The sequence below is a fragment of the Polypterus senegalus genome, chromosome 4, assembly GCF_016835505.1.
Source record: "Polypterus senegalus isolate Bchr_013 chromosome 4, ASM1683550v1, whole genome shotgun sequence".
Classification (NCBI taxonomy): domain Eukaryota; kingdom Metazoa; phylum Chordata; class Cladistia; order Polypteriformes; family Polypteridae; genus Polypterus; species Polypterus senegalus.
In genome coordinates, this window is record NC_053157.1 from 53,417,149 (window position 1) to 53,434,648 (window position 17,500).

General features: G+C 38.8%; 1 protein-coding gene across 4 annotated transcripts in view; it reads right to left on the bottom strand.

The window, feature by feature from the left end:
* LOC120527343 (disabled homolog 2-like) overlaps window positions 1-17,500 on the bottom strand; it is a 118,167-nt gene that overhangs the window by 39,661 nt on the left and 61,006 nt on the right. For 3 of the 4 annotated variants that reach the window (XM_039750634.1, XM_039750635.1, XM_039750638.1), the window contains one exon: window positions 8,439-8,507. The exons of the other annotated variant lie outside the window; for it this stretch is intronic. In XM_039750634.1, coding sequence (XP_039606568.1) covers window positions 8,439-8,507 — 69 coding nt within the window. The remainder of the gene's footprint in view (window positions 1-8,438; window positions 8,508-17,500) is intronic. 4 annotated transcript variants of the gene reach the window in all.

Genomic DNA, 17,500 nt, shown 5'->3' on the forward strand with positions numbered 1-17,500 from the left:
CACTGCTCCTTACTCTTAAATCTTGCTCTTATCTGCAAGTTAATGAATGACTGGTGAAACAAGAAATGTGAAAATTAATCATTTTTATCCAAAAAAATTACCGAGTGAAAACTTCTCCTACGTGTAAAACAGAAGGTGAAAAACAGTTGGCAAGCATACTTGAGGATTCCTCTACAATATGTTAAGACAAGTGGCACGGGAAATGGAACTGAGAAGACTGGCAATGTAACGAATTGAGTTTTTAAAATAACTTCAAATTTTGTTCCATTAAAAATAAAGATGTTGCAACATTGCAGTATACCAGGAATAAAGGCTAAACGCGCTCTGCAGAGGAACAAGGGGAAGTTAAACACCAGTGAACATGTGACTAAGTGATGTCCTAAAGTTCTCACCCTGCATGAACGTAAACATCTGGCTGAATCAAATGGGTTTTGGCTCAGATTACTCTATTTTTGCAATACACTCCAAATTTGGTAAGGATGGGTGACTGGAAAAATTGTAGCAACTTCAGCATGTATGTATCACATAAAAAGACTTCAGTCATATGTGCTGTATATTTTTACTGGACTCTATCATGTTACTTAAAATTATAATATGGGTAATTGGGAGGTCATGATATTCATATGGATTTAAAAGTTATCCTGTCAAACAGGATTATTTTTGCTGAACTAAAAACATTTTATATCTGTCTGCTAATCAACTCAACCCAGATAAGTTAGTAACTATCTCAAAGAATTTCAAGGATAAAGCATTACCAACCCAACTTAAAGATCACATAAAGATCCCTAAGCCCATAGTTTTGCCCTGATTCAATCGATCACAGGACAACCTGAGATTCAATAAAGAGTGTGGAGTCCCACACTAAAGTTGGTATGGGGTGTCAAACTCTGATCCATAAGGAATGCAGTGGCTGCAGGTGTTCTTTCCAGCCACCTTTTGGATTTTTATCCCATAATCAAAGGCCAAATAATAATGCAATGTAAAGCGGTCAACAGAGGAACAGCTAACTCAAGGGATCTGAAATGGTCCTTGAGGGCTACCATTTTTGCTCCAGCTTGCAGTTTATTGTTGCTTAAAAAAAAAACAAACAAACAACATCATTACAATGAACCTGTAGCAGTGCTACAGAAAGGACTTCAGTTCTCAGAACGAGCGCACAATGGCAGACCAAGGATGCCTTGGTTGGCGCTCATTTTAAAATGAGCAAACATTTCAGAGGAAAAAAGTATCAGACAAGAGATAAAGCAATTTTTCCTCAAACATCATCTAATTAGGCATTTGTCATGAAAATCATCTCTCACTGCAATGCTAGTCAAGAGTGTAAAGCGTCAAGGCTTTTGTTGCAGATTGAGTATCTGTGCATGATGAAATTCCTCTACTTGAGATGGTATGCAAATATTTACTGATAGAATTCTCCATAGCCAGGTTCCTACATATCTCATAATATCAGTGAAAGATTTGTGCGTTTAGCTAACAATGCAGCACAACAGGACTCAGACCGACCCTCAATGGAGTCTCCCCTAAAGAGAGACCAGTAACTAAATTTATCCCTTAATGAAATGAAACACGTGGCGTCTCAATTGAAAAAAAAAATGTAAGTCCTAATATTTCTGCAGTTTGCACATTTATAGCATTCTGACACAGCTGTATTACAAGAAAAAAATGCTTAGAGTAGGTGCCAGCTAACAGTTTCAATCAATGAGAAAATGTAGCCACCCAAAGATCATCTCCAGGTCCCTTCCAAAAGCATTCTTTACATTTGATTGCTCCATAACCCAAAAAGAATGACACTTGAACCTAACCAAATTTTTTTTAATTCCTTTGGGTTTTCTATTCACCTACATTTCCCTCATTAATACTTCAAGCTTTTTTTTTGGCTTTTATAGTTTTAGACCCACTTATGATTCTAGACAATTGCCCTTGCAAATATTGGTTCGGTTTAAGGTGTTTTGTAACAGTCTCTTTCAGGTGCAAAATTAGTGTCACTATTCACATTCTTATCCCATTTTGAATATTTGCATTAGTGGATTCCCCTAATAAATCTATATAACTAGGGAATCCATTCCCGGACATTTTTCATTCCCAGAAATGAAACTGCTCTAATTCCCGGGAAACCGGGAACAGCCAAGCTTGCATATAAATAGCGTGTGAAAGTATAAAAAACGATTAAGAAATAACAGAGTTATAGTTGAAAATAATTAAGCGGCACGGTTTTTTTGTCCCACGGTTTAGTGTTTTGCAGATTAATTCAGTCAACCAGCAGCAGTCGTCAGTCTCCCGGCTCCCACTAAGACCGAGTATAGTGGACTGGGAGGAGTCTGCACTCGGCAGCTCATGAATGCCGGGCCAGGGCAGACTTCATTGACGTCTGTCAGACAACAGCTTCGAACTGCAAATTGAAATTGCATTGCGTCAGTCGGCTGCATCCAAGTTATTTGTGCCAAGAAACTTGCATTCACAGAATGACGACAAGAAACTGGATGCATCAGTAAAAGCTGAAATGGCGGGGTTTCAGAGCAACGGCAAGCGTGGGCGTTGTTTAGAACAAGTGTATCAGTATCTGATCAGGTAGATCGCGTTGCATTCAAAAAAAATTTTTTTAAACGTTAGTCTATCATATATCCTCCCTATGGCATTTGCCACTTGATTGACATACAGATCGGCCAGTCTGAGATCTCTTTCCTTCTAACACACTGGTCATCCCACATGCACCAATACAATCAGATTGTGATTCAGACGACGAATGCCATGAATGTAATTACACCAATCTACATGCTGTCAAACGAACCACACTCCATGGCTTCGCCTCGGATGCGGACGTCCGAGGTTCAGTCCCCAAGAGGGGGTGCAGTGAGTGTGTATGCCTGATGAGAATTAAGGCGAAACACGTGTCGCATACTCTTTGCATTATTTGACAGTAAAACTTTGCAACATTCTATGAGCTGCTTCTGGCAACTGAAGAGGGCACCGTGGCGGATGTTTGCCGACACAAGCGTTACCTGGTAGGTAACCACCCATACAATCAGATTGTAATTCAGATTACGAATGCCATGAATGTAATTACCCCATCTACATGCTGTCAAATAAACAAACGACACGCTGTGGCGCAACGTAAAGGGCGAAACATGTGTCGCATACACTTTGCATTATTTGACAGTAAAACTATGCGCTATATATATATATATATATATATATATATATATATAGAGAGAGAGATAGAGATATATATATAATCTATCTCTCTCTATATATATCTATATATATATATATATATATATATCTATATATATATCTATATATATATATATATATATATATATATATATATATATATATAGAGAGAGAGAGAGAGTTAAAGTTAAAGTTGTCTGTGAAGGGCTCCCTGTTTAAACGTGGCTGCCAGTCGTGAACTGGGCCCTTCATCGCATAGCATTATGATTTTTTTATAAAAGAAACAAAATTAAAAAAGAAAACCCTTGGATATTGATTCGATAGGAGCGGCCCACTCGGAATCACTGTCCGAATAGTAATTATGTGGTGGTGTAGGAGCATTTCTGTTTCTGTCCGTTCATAGTCCATCTTGTTTTCAGGACGCTGTCATTTCCTCTCACGATGTCTTAGATAGATAGATAGATAGATACTTTATTAATCCCAAGGGGAAATTCACATAATCCAGCAGCAGTATACTGATACAAAGAAACAATATTAAATTAGTAATAAAATGAAAAAATTAAAATAAAATTAATGTTAGCATTTACTCCCGGGTGGAATTGAAGAGTCGCATAGTGTGGGGGAGGAACGATCTCCTCAGTCTGTCAGTGGAGCAGGACAGTGACAAAAGTCTGTCACTGAAGCTACTCCTCTGCCTGGAGATGACACTGTTAAGTGGATGCAGTGGATTCTTCATGATTGACAGGAGTTTGCTTAGTGCCCGTCGCTCTGCCACAGATGTTAAACTGTCCAACTTTAATCCTACAATGGAGCCTGCCTTCTTAACAAGTTTGTCCAGGCGTGAGGCGTCTTTCATCTTTATGCTGCCACCCCAGCACACCACACGTAGAAGAGGGCACTCGCCACAACCGTCTGGTAGAACATCTGCAGCATCTTACTGCAGATGTTGAAGGATGCCAACCTTCTCAGAAAGTATAGTCTGCTCTGACCTTTCTTACATAGAGCATCAGTATTGGCAGTCCAGTCCAATTTGTCATCCAGCTGCACTCCCAGATATTTATAGGTCTGCACCCTCTGCACACAGTCACCTCTGATGATCACAGGGTCCATGAGGGGCCTGGGCCTCCTAAAATCCACCACCAGCTCCTTGGTCTTGCTGGTGTTAAGGTGTAAGTGGTTTGAGTCGCACCATTTAACAAAGTCTTTGATTAACTTTCTGTACTCCTCCTCCTGCCCACTCCTGATGCAGCCCACAATAGCAGTGTCATCAGCGAACTTTTGCACGTGGCAGGACTCGAGTCATATTGGAAGTCTGATGTATATAGATTGAACAGGACCGGAGAAAGTACAGTCCCCTGCGGTGCCCTGTATTGCTGCACACAATGTCAGACCTGCAGTTCCCAAGACGCACATATTGAGGTCTGTCTGTAAGATAGTCCACAATCCATGCCACCAGGTGTGAATCTACTCCCATCTCAGTCAGCTTATCCCTAAGGAGCAGAGGTTGGATGGTGTTGAAGGCGCTAGAGAAGTCCAAAACATAATTCTTACAGCACCACTGCCTCTGTCCAGGTGGGAGAGGGATCGATGAAGCATATAGATGATGGCATCCTCCGCTCCCACCTTCTCCTGGTATGCGAACTGCAGAGGGTCGAGGGCGTGACGGACCTGTGGCCTCAGGTGGTGAAGCAGCAGCCTCCATGGTCTTCATCAGATGTGACGTCAGAGCAACAGGCGGAAGTCATTCAGCTCACTAGGACGTGATACCTTTGGGACAGGAGTGATACAAGATGTTTTCCAAAGCCTGGGACTCTCCCTGTTCCAGGCTCAGGTTGAAGATGCGCTGTAGAGGACTCCCCAGTTCCAACGCACAGGCCTTCAGCAATCGTGGCGATACACCATCTGGACCCGCTGCTTTGCTGGCACAAAGTCTTTTCAGCTCTCTGCTCACCTGGGCTGCTGTAATTGTGGGTGGGGATGTCTCACCTATGCTGGTATCAGCAGAAGGATGGTTGGAGGATGCAGTACTCGAGGTGAGAGTGGGTTACTGTGATCAAACCTATTAAAGAAGTTGTTCATTTGGTTTGCTCTCTCCACGTCTGTCTCGATGGCGGCACCCCTCTTCGAGCTGCAGCCAGTGATAATCTTCATCCCATCCCACACTTCCTTCATACTGTTGTTCTGCAACTTCTGCTCCAGCTTTCTCCTGTACTGCTCTTTCGCCACCCTGAGCTGGACTCGAGTTCCTTCTGCACGCACTTCAGCTCATGCTGATCACCACCTTTAAAAGCCCTTTTCTTCTGGTTCAAAAGGCCCTTGATGTCACTTGTAATCCATGGCTTGTTGTTAGCATAGCAGCATACTGTTCTTACTGGAACTACAATGTCCATACAGAAGTTGATGTAATCAGTTGTGCATTCAACAGCCTCTTCAATGTTCTCACTATGTGATCTCAGCAATATATCCCAGTCTGTAGTTCCAAAGCAGTCTCTCAGAGCCTGCTCTGCCTCAGGGGACCACTTCCTGAATGAGCGTGTGGTTGTAGGTAGCGCCCTCACTCTTGGTTTGTATTGAGGCTGAAGCAGAACCAGGTTATGATCTGCTTTCCCAAGCGCAGGCAGTGGGGTGGCGCTGTATGCGTCTTTAACGTTTGCATATAGTAGGTCAATAGTCCTGTTTCCCCGAGTGTTACAATCCACATACTGGGAGAAGGCAGGTAATGTTTTATCCAGCGTTACATGGTTAAAGTCTCCAGCGATTAGCACAAGTGCCTCAGGGTGCTGCGTTTGTAACTTAGCAACTGCGGAATGGATGATGTCACTCGCCATCTCCGCGTTCGCTTGAGGGGGGATGTAAACAATAACAGCAATCACGTGTCCAAACTCTCTGGGCAAGTAATAGGGGCGCAGACTTACGGCCAACAGTTCGATGTCCCTGCAGCAAGTGGAGATTTTAACGCTTACATGTCCTGAGTTGCACCACTTTGTATTGACATAGAGAGCGAGTCCTCCTCCTTTCTTCTTTCCACAGGTACTTGCGTCTCTGTCCGCTCTAACTGTGCTAAACCCGGGTAGCTCCACGTTAGCATCTGGGATGATAGACGTTAGCCATGTTTCACTAAAACACAGCAAGCTGCATTCTCTGTAGGTTCTGACATTTTTCACCAGCACAGCCAGTTCGTCGATCTTATTTGGTAGTGAGTTTACATTTCCCAGGATCACAGAAGGCACCGATGGTTTATAACGCCATTTTCTCTCAAGTTGTCTCAATTTAATCTTATTTTTTATCTTTGCGCTGTATAAGGGGGACACATAGGTATCCAGGCTCTTTAAAGCATAAATAGGGATCACTTCATTGACATTTGAGCAAGGCACCGTACAACTGTGAGACGCGCAGCTACAACGTAACAATAATAAATTTCCGGAACGTGCTGTTACGTTGTCATTCATTTTACCCACTGTCTTTCTTTCATTCATATGTTACGTAGGCACGTACCTTTAATCTTCGGCAATCTCATTCTCTAACCAGGCCTCAGGAGTTAATCAGCGTAATACTGTCCACCACCCCTTTCGTTATTCCGGCACATTGTTGACATCCGTGAGTAACAACAACGTACTAAACTGGAAGGTGGTCTACGCATGCATGTAATTCGCGGACAAAGATCAAGTTCTAAATGAAGATCTCTTTAGTTAATTTAAAGCACAACAATTTGTTTAGTTGGAATGTCTGCGTTTTGAGGTGTGACTGGAGTACTACAGTCTTCAGTAGTATAAGCCTGGAGGAGATTCTTAATGCAATGCCTATGTTTTAGCTGTCTCTCTACTGCCATCTAGTGCTTCCTCTAATTCATTCGCGGACAAACAAAGATCAAGACCCAAATGAAGATTATATATAGAGATATATAATTTTTAATGTAGGTAGATCATTTCGACCTGGTCATTTTAAAAGTAGCTCGCAAGCCGAAAAAGTGTGGGCACCCCTGAACTAGATACATGTTCTTAGGACAGCATGAACTGCTTGTAGATAAGGTTAGTCTTTTATTGGTGTCAACATATTGCAGTATTTTTATTAAAAATAAAGTGTCGGTCGTTCTAAAACCGTTCACATTCGAGATGTCCCTGCAGTGTGTTATCCCCGGGAGCCCAGGATTCCCGGGAATGACATGCAGGATTCCTGAATTCCCGGGAATGGATAAACACGTCCGGGAATGGATTCCCTATATATATATATAACCACACCTTAATTGTATCATGCTACTCAGAACTGCATCATGTATTTATGTTTATTTGTGGCATGTTTGGTTACTATATAAATTGTTTCTACAGTAACTTGAATCATATGCTTCTAGCTGAGCCATAATTCCTTTTTCTTCAGTTTTACTCTTGAATAAAAGCATAGTTGTTCTGTTACACTTTTTGTGAAAGCATTTTTTGGATATTTAGGCTTCACACATCCTACAAGTTATGTTAAAATTATGTCGCTATTACTATAACGTATGTTCAACATTTCTTGCCTCGCATTTTCTGTCATCCTACATTTACACAGATCGTTGTAGGCACGGAACACACATGAAATGTATTCATTTGAAATAATGATATATTACTTATCCTATACAATTTCAGACACTTTACTCCCAGAAAACGGACTTTAGCTCTAAGTATTTTGCATATTACTTGACTTCAGCTGCCTCTGTGGAGGGTGAGTGAGCAGGATGTCTGCCGTCAGTGCTGATTGACACATTTGCAAAATGACGAGGTGCGAGGGAATTTAAGGTGGCCCGGTATTACAAAGATTTTCGTAGGCTTCAGGGAGTTTAGTGTTAAGAAATTAAAGGGACATGGTGTTATTGCTTAGTCTTACAACCTTGTTGACTAAAATAATTGAAGCTGACAATCTTGTTGGCATCTCTGTTCTTTGCTTCATTCAAACTTGATTTTTCTCTTCTGAATTTAAAACTTTTCTGAAAATGCCTGCCTGCTTGCTGATTTTACAGCTAATGTACAACATTATACGACTGACACCACAAAAATTAATGGTGACCCAATTTCTGAGACTCAACATTTTTCATATCTGCTTGATCTTTGGCATTACACAATGAACATAACCATGAAGACAGAAAGAGATAGATAGAAACACAATGTGGTGAGAGTTCACACTACATGCATACACCCACATAAAATACCAAGTGTGTATGATTAGCAAAACAGATTTTCCTTCCCATGACGACAAACTAAGAAAAGTCAAAACACACCATCAAGCCCATTTACCTCCTCCCTGGCTGGGATTCACAAGGAGAGTTACATTCCCAAGTCTTACATACTGCATGCTCAAATAATCTGGGAAATAAAAATAATTAAATAAAACTTACATTTGACATACTACTTTCTTCCCCCCACCCCCAATGCCACGTAATTATTACATTGTAAAAACATTAAATAAGGATCATGACCTTACATGGTGTATGCTGACATATTGTAATTTATAAAATATACAATTCACCTGTAAACACTTTTGCTGTACAATATTTAATTTAATTACAACAAATGAAAATCTCTCCTCTAACACTTCACAATAACCCACCAGCAGCAACCATTCGACAACAACTTCATCCAATGAACGTTGCATCATTTTCCAAGCTAAAAATTGTGTTCATTGTATGATTTAATCAATTACCTACTTATTATAATGCACAAAAAGACATAATTGCCCACCATTACCATTTTTATTGTTTTCATTTGCATTGTGCACAGCTTACAAAGTTTGAGTGGTTTTCCCACCAACATTACTTTTCCCACGTAATACTTGTTTACACCATAAGGTGTTTACTTAACGCAAGGTTTTACAACACCACAATTAGTCGCACTATAGGTGACAGTTTTCACAATTACAAGACCAGGGGCCTCATTCAAAAAAGGCTTTCTACAAACAATTTAACTGCACTTTTTAAAGTAATTGTGCAGTATAAACAAATCCTAAAAAGTCATATCTAGTACATGTAAATTTACACCACTGGGAAAGCATCTAATGTGAACTCAGTCTCCATTTAAAATAAATGCAATCAGTCGTTCTTGGAGTGTATAACACCTTCTTGTGCAACTCGTGGTATTGACTAATTTGATTAATTGTCCTATATAACCTTGTACACTTTGAATGCACTTTACTTTTATATATTCAAGTTTGTAATCTGAAGTAGTAAAAAGGTTGCAATTGAAAAAAAAGTGGACAAGTGGATTATGGGGGAGAAGCAGAAATGCACTTTGGTGTTGGACAGTCTTACCCTGGTCTTGCCTTTTTTATTGGTCATGGTTTGAAGAAGCAATCCCCATGGCTAGAACATTGCAGACTGACAAAACTTCAGAGCAGACATCTACTTAACTTTGATGTTTCTTAAGAAAAGATGGTTAAGGTGATATTGTCATGTACAGAAAAGCCAAGTAAAATTACACCTTTTATTGGCTAACTAAAAAGATTACAATATGCAAGCTTTCGAGGTAACTCAGGCCCCTTCTTCAGGCAAGGTGTAATACCATTGATATTGGTATTACATCTTGCCTGAAGAAGGGGCCCGAGTTGCCTCGAAAGCTTGCATATTGTAATCTTTTTAGTTAGCCAATAAAAGGTGTAATTTTGTGTGGCTTTTCTCTACATTCATAATGGCTAACACGGTACAACACCCTAGTACTACAGTGATATTGTCATGAAAGTCTAAGGGGATGACGTAGTATTTTCATTCCACAAATGACAAACATTTTCAACATGACGGCTAAGCATTTATTCAAGGAGGGGAAAAAATATAAATAAATTCACATCTGAGGTCAATGGTTAAGTAATTTAAATCAGGGACAGTCTGTTCAGAGCTGGATAGAGGGGAATACTTTGTCTGGATAGCAGTGGATAAGCCATGCCTTAAAAAAAAAAGCCAACCCTTATTCTCGACTAACAGATGAGTACATACTTACCATACACTGGAACAGTCTACTGGCACAAATGATTGTTTTAAGCTGCTATCTGTTTTGGTGGCTCAGATATGTTGTGGAGTGCATTTTTAGAATCATTTAGGTCCACTGACTCCCTTGTTGGTAAACAAGGATTACTCAGAATTGCTCTGGTATTACATGTATTATGTTGTAAAAAGTATTCTATGATGATACTAACAGAATTTTCCAATAAGCCAATGTCCCCACCCCACTGATATCACTGTCATCAGATTTACTCCAATTGGAGTTTTGGCGCAAAGCCCAATTAAAACAATTTAAAATGGCACTTAACTTTTTTTGTCTCTATATATGTATATACTGAAAAAAGTCACTTCAAGCAGGCAGAAGCTTAAGTAAAATGCAAAATGTAGCCATTACAAGTACTGATATAACATGCCCAGAACAGAAAATCCATTATATAGACTCTGCTAATTAGCCAGAATTGAAGTTTACATATTGTTACAATATTCTTTTTTCCAGAAAACTTACAGTCTGTCTCAAAAAAGACAAAGGGAATACTCATATTTTAATAAATTAACATGGCTGCCTTACTGGGGTAAGGATTTTTATTGTTATGCATTTAGTATTGCCCAAAAAGGGAGGAGGAGGATTTAGACAAAGTGCAGCAAGGGGCACACCAATGTGTAGGGCTAAAAGAACTGAGGCCAATTTTTAGAGAAGAGCAAATGCATCAATTTTTTTTTTTATTAAAAAAAACAAGAGGTTAGTTGTTGTGCCACATGTTTTATCCAAGTTACTCAGCTAGAACACAGCATAGGCAATGCTCACCTGCTTATTTAGTCCCATCCAATTCCTTGGAATTATCGGTTAGCAAGAGGGAATGTTTCCAGGGGTGGAATTGAGAGAGACAGGGAGATACTACAGTTTCCCACATAATGCACTAGGGGGAAGTACTATGAGAAGTCAAGCAAAATTACACCTCTTATTGCTGTGCTACCATCTCGTCTGTCTCTGTTATATATCATTTGGTATGGGATTTTTAAAATCCATGTTAATTTTTCTGATGCACGGTCAATTGAAAAATGTTTGTGAACCTCCATCTTTTGGAATGACGGAGACATAGCAACCGGATGGACACACAGACGCTTATTCTTTTAGTAAGGTGAATTTGTAAGCCTAAAGTTATGAAAAAACTAGAAGACGATTCTGGTCTAGCTAGTATTCCAGATGTGCAATGTGGTCTATATGACATTTAATTTTCAGCTTTTTTGCTGAATGCTTCAAGGTTAAATTTGAAGTAATCTATACTAATAAAAGGCAAAGCCCTCACTCACTCATCACTAATTCTCCAACTTCCCTTGTAGGTAGAAGGCTGAAATTTGGCAGGTTCATTCCTTACAGCTTCCTTACAAAAGTTGGGCAGGTTTCTTTTCGAAATTCTACGCGTAATGGTCATAACTGGAACCTATTTTTCTCCATATACTGTAATGGACGTTAGTTCGACGGCTGTGGGGGGGGCGGAGCTGCATGTGACATCATCACGTCTCCCACGTAAATCACGTGAACCGACTGTGACCGCAGTACATAGAAAAGAAGGAAGAGCTCCCAACAATAAAACAGCGGAGAACCCGTGGATTAAATAAAGAGGTTGCTTAGTTGGCGAAGCAAGGAAAAACGAAGGCCTTATATGGCGTTTGTTTAGAAAACAGTGGAGAAGCTGTGTAAAGGCTGCTTCACAAAAAAACAGCGGAGCGCCTTATATGGGCAGGCAGTCAGCCAAAGAAGGGAATCAATGAATAACTATAATCGTAATAAGGGAACAAAAAAAATAGTGGAGAACCCGCGAATTAAATAAAGGAAATGGGTACTTGAACGGTAAACTAAGTCTAAAATAGCTACACAATAACTAGAACAATCATAATAAACGAACAATAAAAAAAGAGTAGAGAACCGCGAAGCAAGGAGAATAAAATAGTGGAGAAGCTGTGTAAAGGCTGCTTCACAAAAAAACTGCGGAGCGCCTTATATGGGCAGGCAGTCAGGCAAAGAAAGGGAATCAAATAACTGTAATTGTAATAAACGAACAAAACAGCAGAAAAGCCTTGTATTAAATAAAGGAAATGGGTACCTGGACAGTAAACTAAGTGTAAAATACCTACACAATAAGTATAAAAATTGTAATAAATGAACAATAAAACAGCGGAGAACCCATGGTCCTTGGCGAAGCAAGGAAAGGAATGAACACACCGTAGCGAAGAATGGCCTTATATGGGCAGGCAGTCAATTACATGTGAGGCATGCCAAGTAGCGCAGCAGCCTTACTTATGAATATGCTAAGCACAGTCCTTCACCTGCGAATATATTTTACACCTTTGGAGAACCGCCAATGCCTCTTAAACATCTTAGATTCACAGGTGACGATTTGAGTAGTGGACACTTTGATGTTTATGAATATTTAAACTCTCAAAAGCTGGATGTGAAGTTATCGATGAAACCGGTTGTATGCTTACAACGCTTGGCAGATGCCGAATGTCACTTCAACACAAGTCCTGCAAATACTAACGTCATTAAAACAAACCAATTATGACAGCAGCAATCCAAGCTGTGAGATTTGTGACAATATTGCTTTTCACATGGCCAACTGTACGTTGCATGCTCAAGAGTAAGTTCAGTGCACAACTTGGTCATATTACAACCGGAGGGCTGACCTGACAACGTGGCATACAAAAAGATCCTTAAATACAAAATTGGTATATTTTCCCTCAGTTTAAAAAGGCAGTACTTCTCCGCTGCGAAGCGTGGGTATTTTGCTAGTTTGACACTAAACTGTGAATTTCATGCAAGTCTCTGAACACCTCTATGTTAAGACCTTTGTGTTACACTGCAACAGATACACATGTTGTAAATGTAGGAAGGACGGTCCTTTTGTGTGTGTGTGTGTGTGTGTGTGTAAACTGTGAGCATTTGAATTTGATGATTGCATATAGCGCTGAACTGACCTCTCTGTACTATTCTTTCCTCTGCATGTACTGGAGTACAAAATTCCAAATATCATATATACCTATGTGTCTGTTTTTTGTTTTTTTTTTTTGACATCATGGACCATAAAGGTGCATACTAAATTCAGCGTGAGCAGGAACACTCAATAAACCTGAATAAATAAATAAAAAAAAATAAAAAATCAAGTGACGGCAAGATACGAAGAAGACCGATTCGCCAGCATTTGTGTATCAACTTTAATCCTTCCAGATCAGAGAATGTCCAGTTCCGTTTCCTCAAAACATCACACACATCTACAGTTATTCCCAGTTTCAAATAAAAACTAACAGTGTAGGATCCCTAGGGCGGTAGTATGTATCGTGATCGTGAAATGTACACCATCTGTTACAGATGCAAACCAAGTGTATGTGTGTACTGTATAATATTAACAATAAGAGCAACTCACTACTGAAAACGGCAAATATAGGAGGCAATCGGGATCGAACCAGGGACTCTTGATTACAAGTCAGTAAATCTTACCGCTACGCCACAGAAGCTGTTGTCTTTTCCTTGAACCACTTGTGAAAGTGTTTATTTGATCTTTGGACTTCAGGCTTCATACATTATATAGTTTATGCCTATATTTTGTCATTTACTACTAAAATATGAAACGTTTGTTTAAAAAAAAACGTGTTTACACAGATTACTGTAGAAACGGAACACACATGAAATACATATGTTCCAAATAACTATTTCCACTCCAGCACTCCAGCAGATAAGCAATCAAGGGATAAGCTGGAAGAACTTTGTGCACGTTCTGAGGCGGTGGGGGGATGGAATAGTAGGCTGCTCGTCTTTATCGGCACATTTACAGGACAAAAGACGCTGGCGAAGAGGTGCAAATGGATTTAATGTGGGCCGGACCCATGTTTTTTCGTAGGCTCTGGTAATTCTAGTGTTAAATAGCTGCTGGCTTCATCCATCGTCTAAAACAATGAGGCATAATTAAATATTTAGGACACCTTTATGACAACAGCTGTAAAGCATGGGGAGGGGGGACGGGGGGGGTCTTTATTTAGTTTAATCCAGTCTTCTTCCTTGACAACACCCAATTTGCATATTGTGCGACAAACTGGTCAAGACTGGTCTGCACGCTCCGTCTACTTTCCACCTGCTGCTTTTGTTAATTTTTTATTAATTTTTCTGAAACTAACACCATGCTACAACTCTTTTGAATAGTTTTAAAATTTTAGCGTTTTATTGTTTGTTGACTGTGTTTCCTGGTGAACACCCAACTCAGTTTACAGAAATTTTGAATTGGGGTAAACAAATAAAAATTATAATGGAGGTCTAAATGCTTAAACATCATTACAATGCAACATTTAGTAAAATTTACATAGTTAATTTGTGAACATAAATAGATTGAGTGCCTCAGGATTAAAAGACCAGAAAGAGGAGGTAAAAATAAAATGAATGTGTTTAGTGTGTTTAAGCAGTCATGGACAATTTTCTCTGGACTTGTATGCACATTATAGGCAGTGCCAGATGTGTGTTTCTACTTTCTCTTTGATCACATCACGTTGTACACACAAATCACATTTTTGTGAAGGACTGTTTTCAAGTGCAACTTTTCCTTGAAGGCTACATTCACTCACCATTACATGTGTCCAAAGTGCTTTGCAGTCTCAGAGAGAGTGGAGGAAAAAAAAAATGAAACAGTAAAAATAGCATAACAAAGACGACTGAGTGAGCATGTCTTGTAAGAATTTAGGCTGCTTCACATGGCTGGTTTTATGGCTCACTATTCTAAAAAGGACTTGTTTGAGTCATTAATTCTACACTGAAGACAAGTCAGCTATGCAGATACTTCACTTTTACAGGGTGCACCTGTGCAGAATGGCTTATATTAAGGTTGTCCAAGTACCATTAGGATTGTTTCCTGCGCAGATGGGCTGGTTTTTGCTGATGCCGATACTGCCACTACTATAATCAAACCCAAAATCAAATATATTTGATTCGAGTATCTTTTTAGCTAACACCCTACAAGTGAAATAGCTCATATACAACGTAAAGTCAATTATTTCTAAGAGTATACACATATCCCTTCAAAACAACTTTTGTATAGGCCTAGAAAGAATTTTGTGGACACACATGGACAGCTTTTGTCAAAGTCAGAGGAACATTTAATGCTGTCAAAAAATACCCAATTAGTGCATCTTTGAAGCAAAAAAATAAAATTTAAATTTTTTTAAAATTAAACACAACACAAAAGGGCAAAATGTCTGGAAAGTATGTGGAATATGGCAGAATTTTAGTTCCAGGCTAATGCTAAACCAAGGCACAATTGTGTGCTATACTATTGGCATGCTGTAGCATACAATTTTGATTCTCCACATATCCGATCCATGTAATGAATAGATTTATGTATAAAAACAGTATGCAATTAAAATCTGTAAGATAAACCTTTATCTTACACAAAAAATTAACCATGTGTAGGGTACTTTGCAATTCAAAACACACACACAAATCTAGAACTGAATGCTCATGGAGATTTTCTCCACCTAGAGAAGAAAATATACATAGTTGTGTAATTGTGATGTTAACACAGGCACAACCCTTCCAGTATCTGTGTCAAAAAACATGGCTGTGTCTGCCCGAGTAAGTGGATTTTAAAATACAGCACACTGTTACACAAGAATATGATCAAGTAGAACTCTAAGATAATAACACGACCCATCCAGCGTTACCAAGTCAGCAAAGAAAGAATGATCCACAAAAGGCAAGAATGAAAGGACAGTGGTCAGCAGAATAGACCACCCATTCAGCATGTTTATATTATTAAAAAAAAAGGCATGCAATAAGGGACGAGATACCTATGTCTATATCTAGATATATCTCTATCTATATAAAAAAAAAATAGAAGTATTTCACATCTGTAAATGTACTGATCACTTATAGGAACTATTTTTTGCAATATAAATGTAAATTACAATTTTTGAATGTGCTGTAGAGTACCATTTGAAAGGTTTAATGGAAGCCAATCATTTTGACACTATTAATCTTTCACACTTCTTTTAAGAATTTTATTCATTGTTTAGGGAATTTTAAGATTCTACTGTGTGTCAGGATAAAAACTATGTTACACTGTTACACATATTCCCCACAGATATTGCCAAATGAATTTTAATACTTATATTTGCACAATATTAGTGTATGTCTTGCTCTTGTTAATTATTTTTGAACAAGTATAATTACAAATAATTTTCATGGCGATTTATTTTTCTTTCCATGTATCACAAAAAAGTACCTATTTTGTTGTGGTACAAAAACTTAGCTCATTTGATCCTTGCTTCTGCCAAAAAATATTGCAATACTCAGACTACACAACACAGTAATGTTTTTCTTGAATACTAGCATTCTCTTAAATCCAAATATATATACCAGTCCACTAAAATGTTTAAATGGTTTCTTCTCGAGTATTGATGTACTAGTAATCCATTTACAAATCAGGGTTTGTTTTTCTCACATCATCATACGTAACAATCTAGAATACTTTGTCAGTTTCTTATTGGATGGTGTGTCTTTAATATCAATGCTGTGCTATACTGTCACAGTATTATGCTTCTGCCTGTGCAATCCCCATCCAGTTCACCTAATACTGTGGTGACAGGGTTCAATGGGTTGATAGAGTAACATTCCAAGTCAAGAGCCACTCAGTATATATGTCCTTTCCCTGAAGAAGGGGGAAAAAAAAAACAAAACAAAAAAAAGTAAGCCACACCACACTAAGCCTATCTATGTACCTCTTCTTATCTGCAGTCATCATACTGGTGGACCATTAAAATTCTGGCTCATGAAACTATGATTGAAACATCAGACACTCATTCATTGCAGCGGTGTTGCTGCCTTCATTTTCTCGGACTTAAGACAATCAGGTTTCATTATTGCCGCATACTGCTAACATGATTTAAATACCCAGTTTCTCTCCTACAAGTTTCTCTATGGTTGTTCTTTGGAGTATTATTTTATCCACGTAATATATATAAACAAGGTTCTGCTTTTGTATAGTTACGGGTGGTGCATTTCATGAATATGATTAATCTTAGTGAACATCAAATAACATAGGTAATGAATGAGTGAGTGTTCCCTATAATTTCCATCATTTGTCATTCAATGAATGAATTTAAAGTGCATCTTTATTGGGACTGTCATCAGAAAAACAGACTGTTGATAACAGGAACATTGATCACATATTTAAAGTGGTCAAATATAAGTTCTATTGTCATACCAAACACATACACATGTAAAAAAAGAAATAAGAAATTTGACTAATAAGTAAAATTTGATGTACAGTTAAAAACAAATCTATAAACTGGCCCAAAATGTGATGCAGTTTCCTTGCAAAAAAAAAA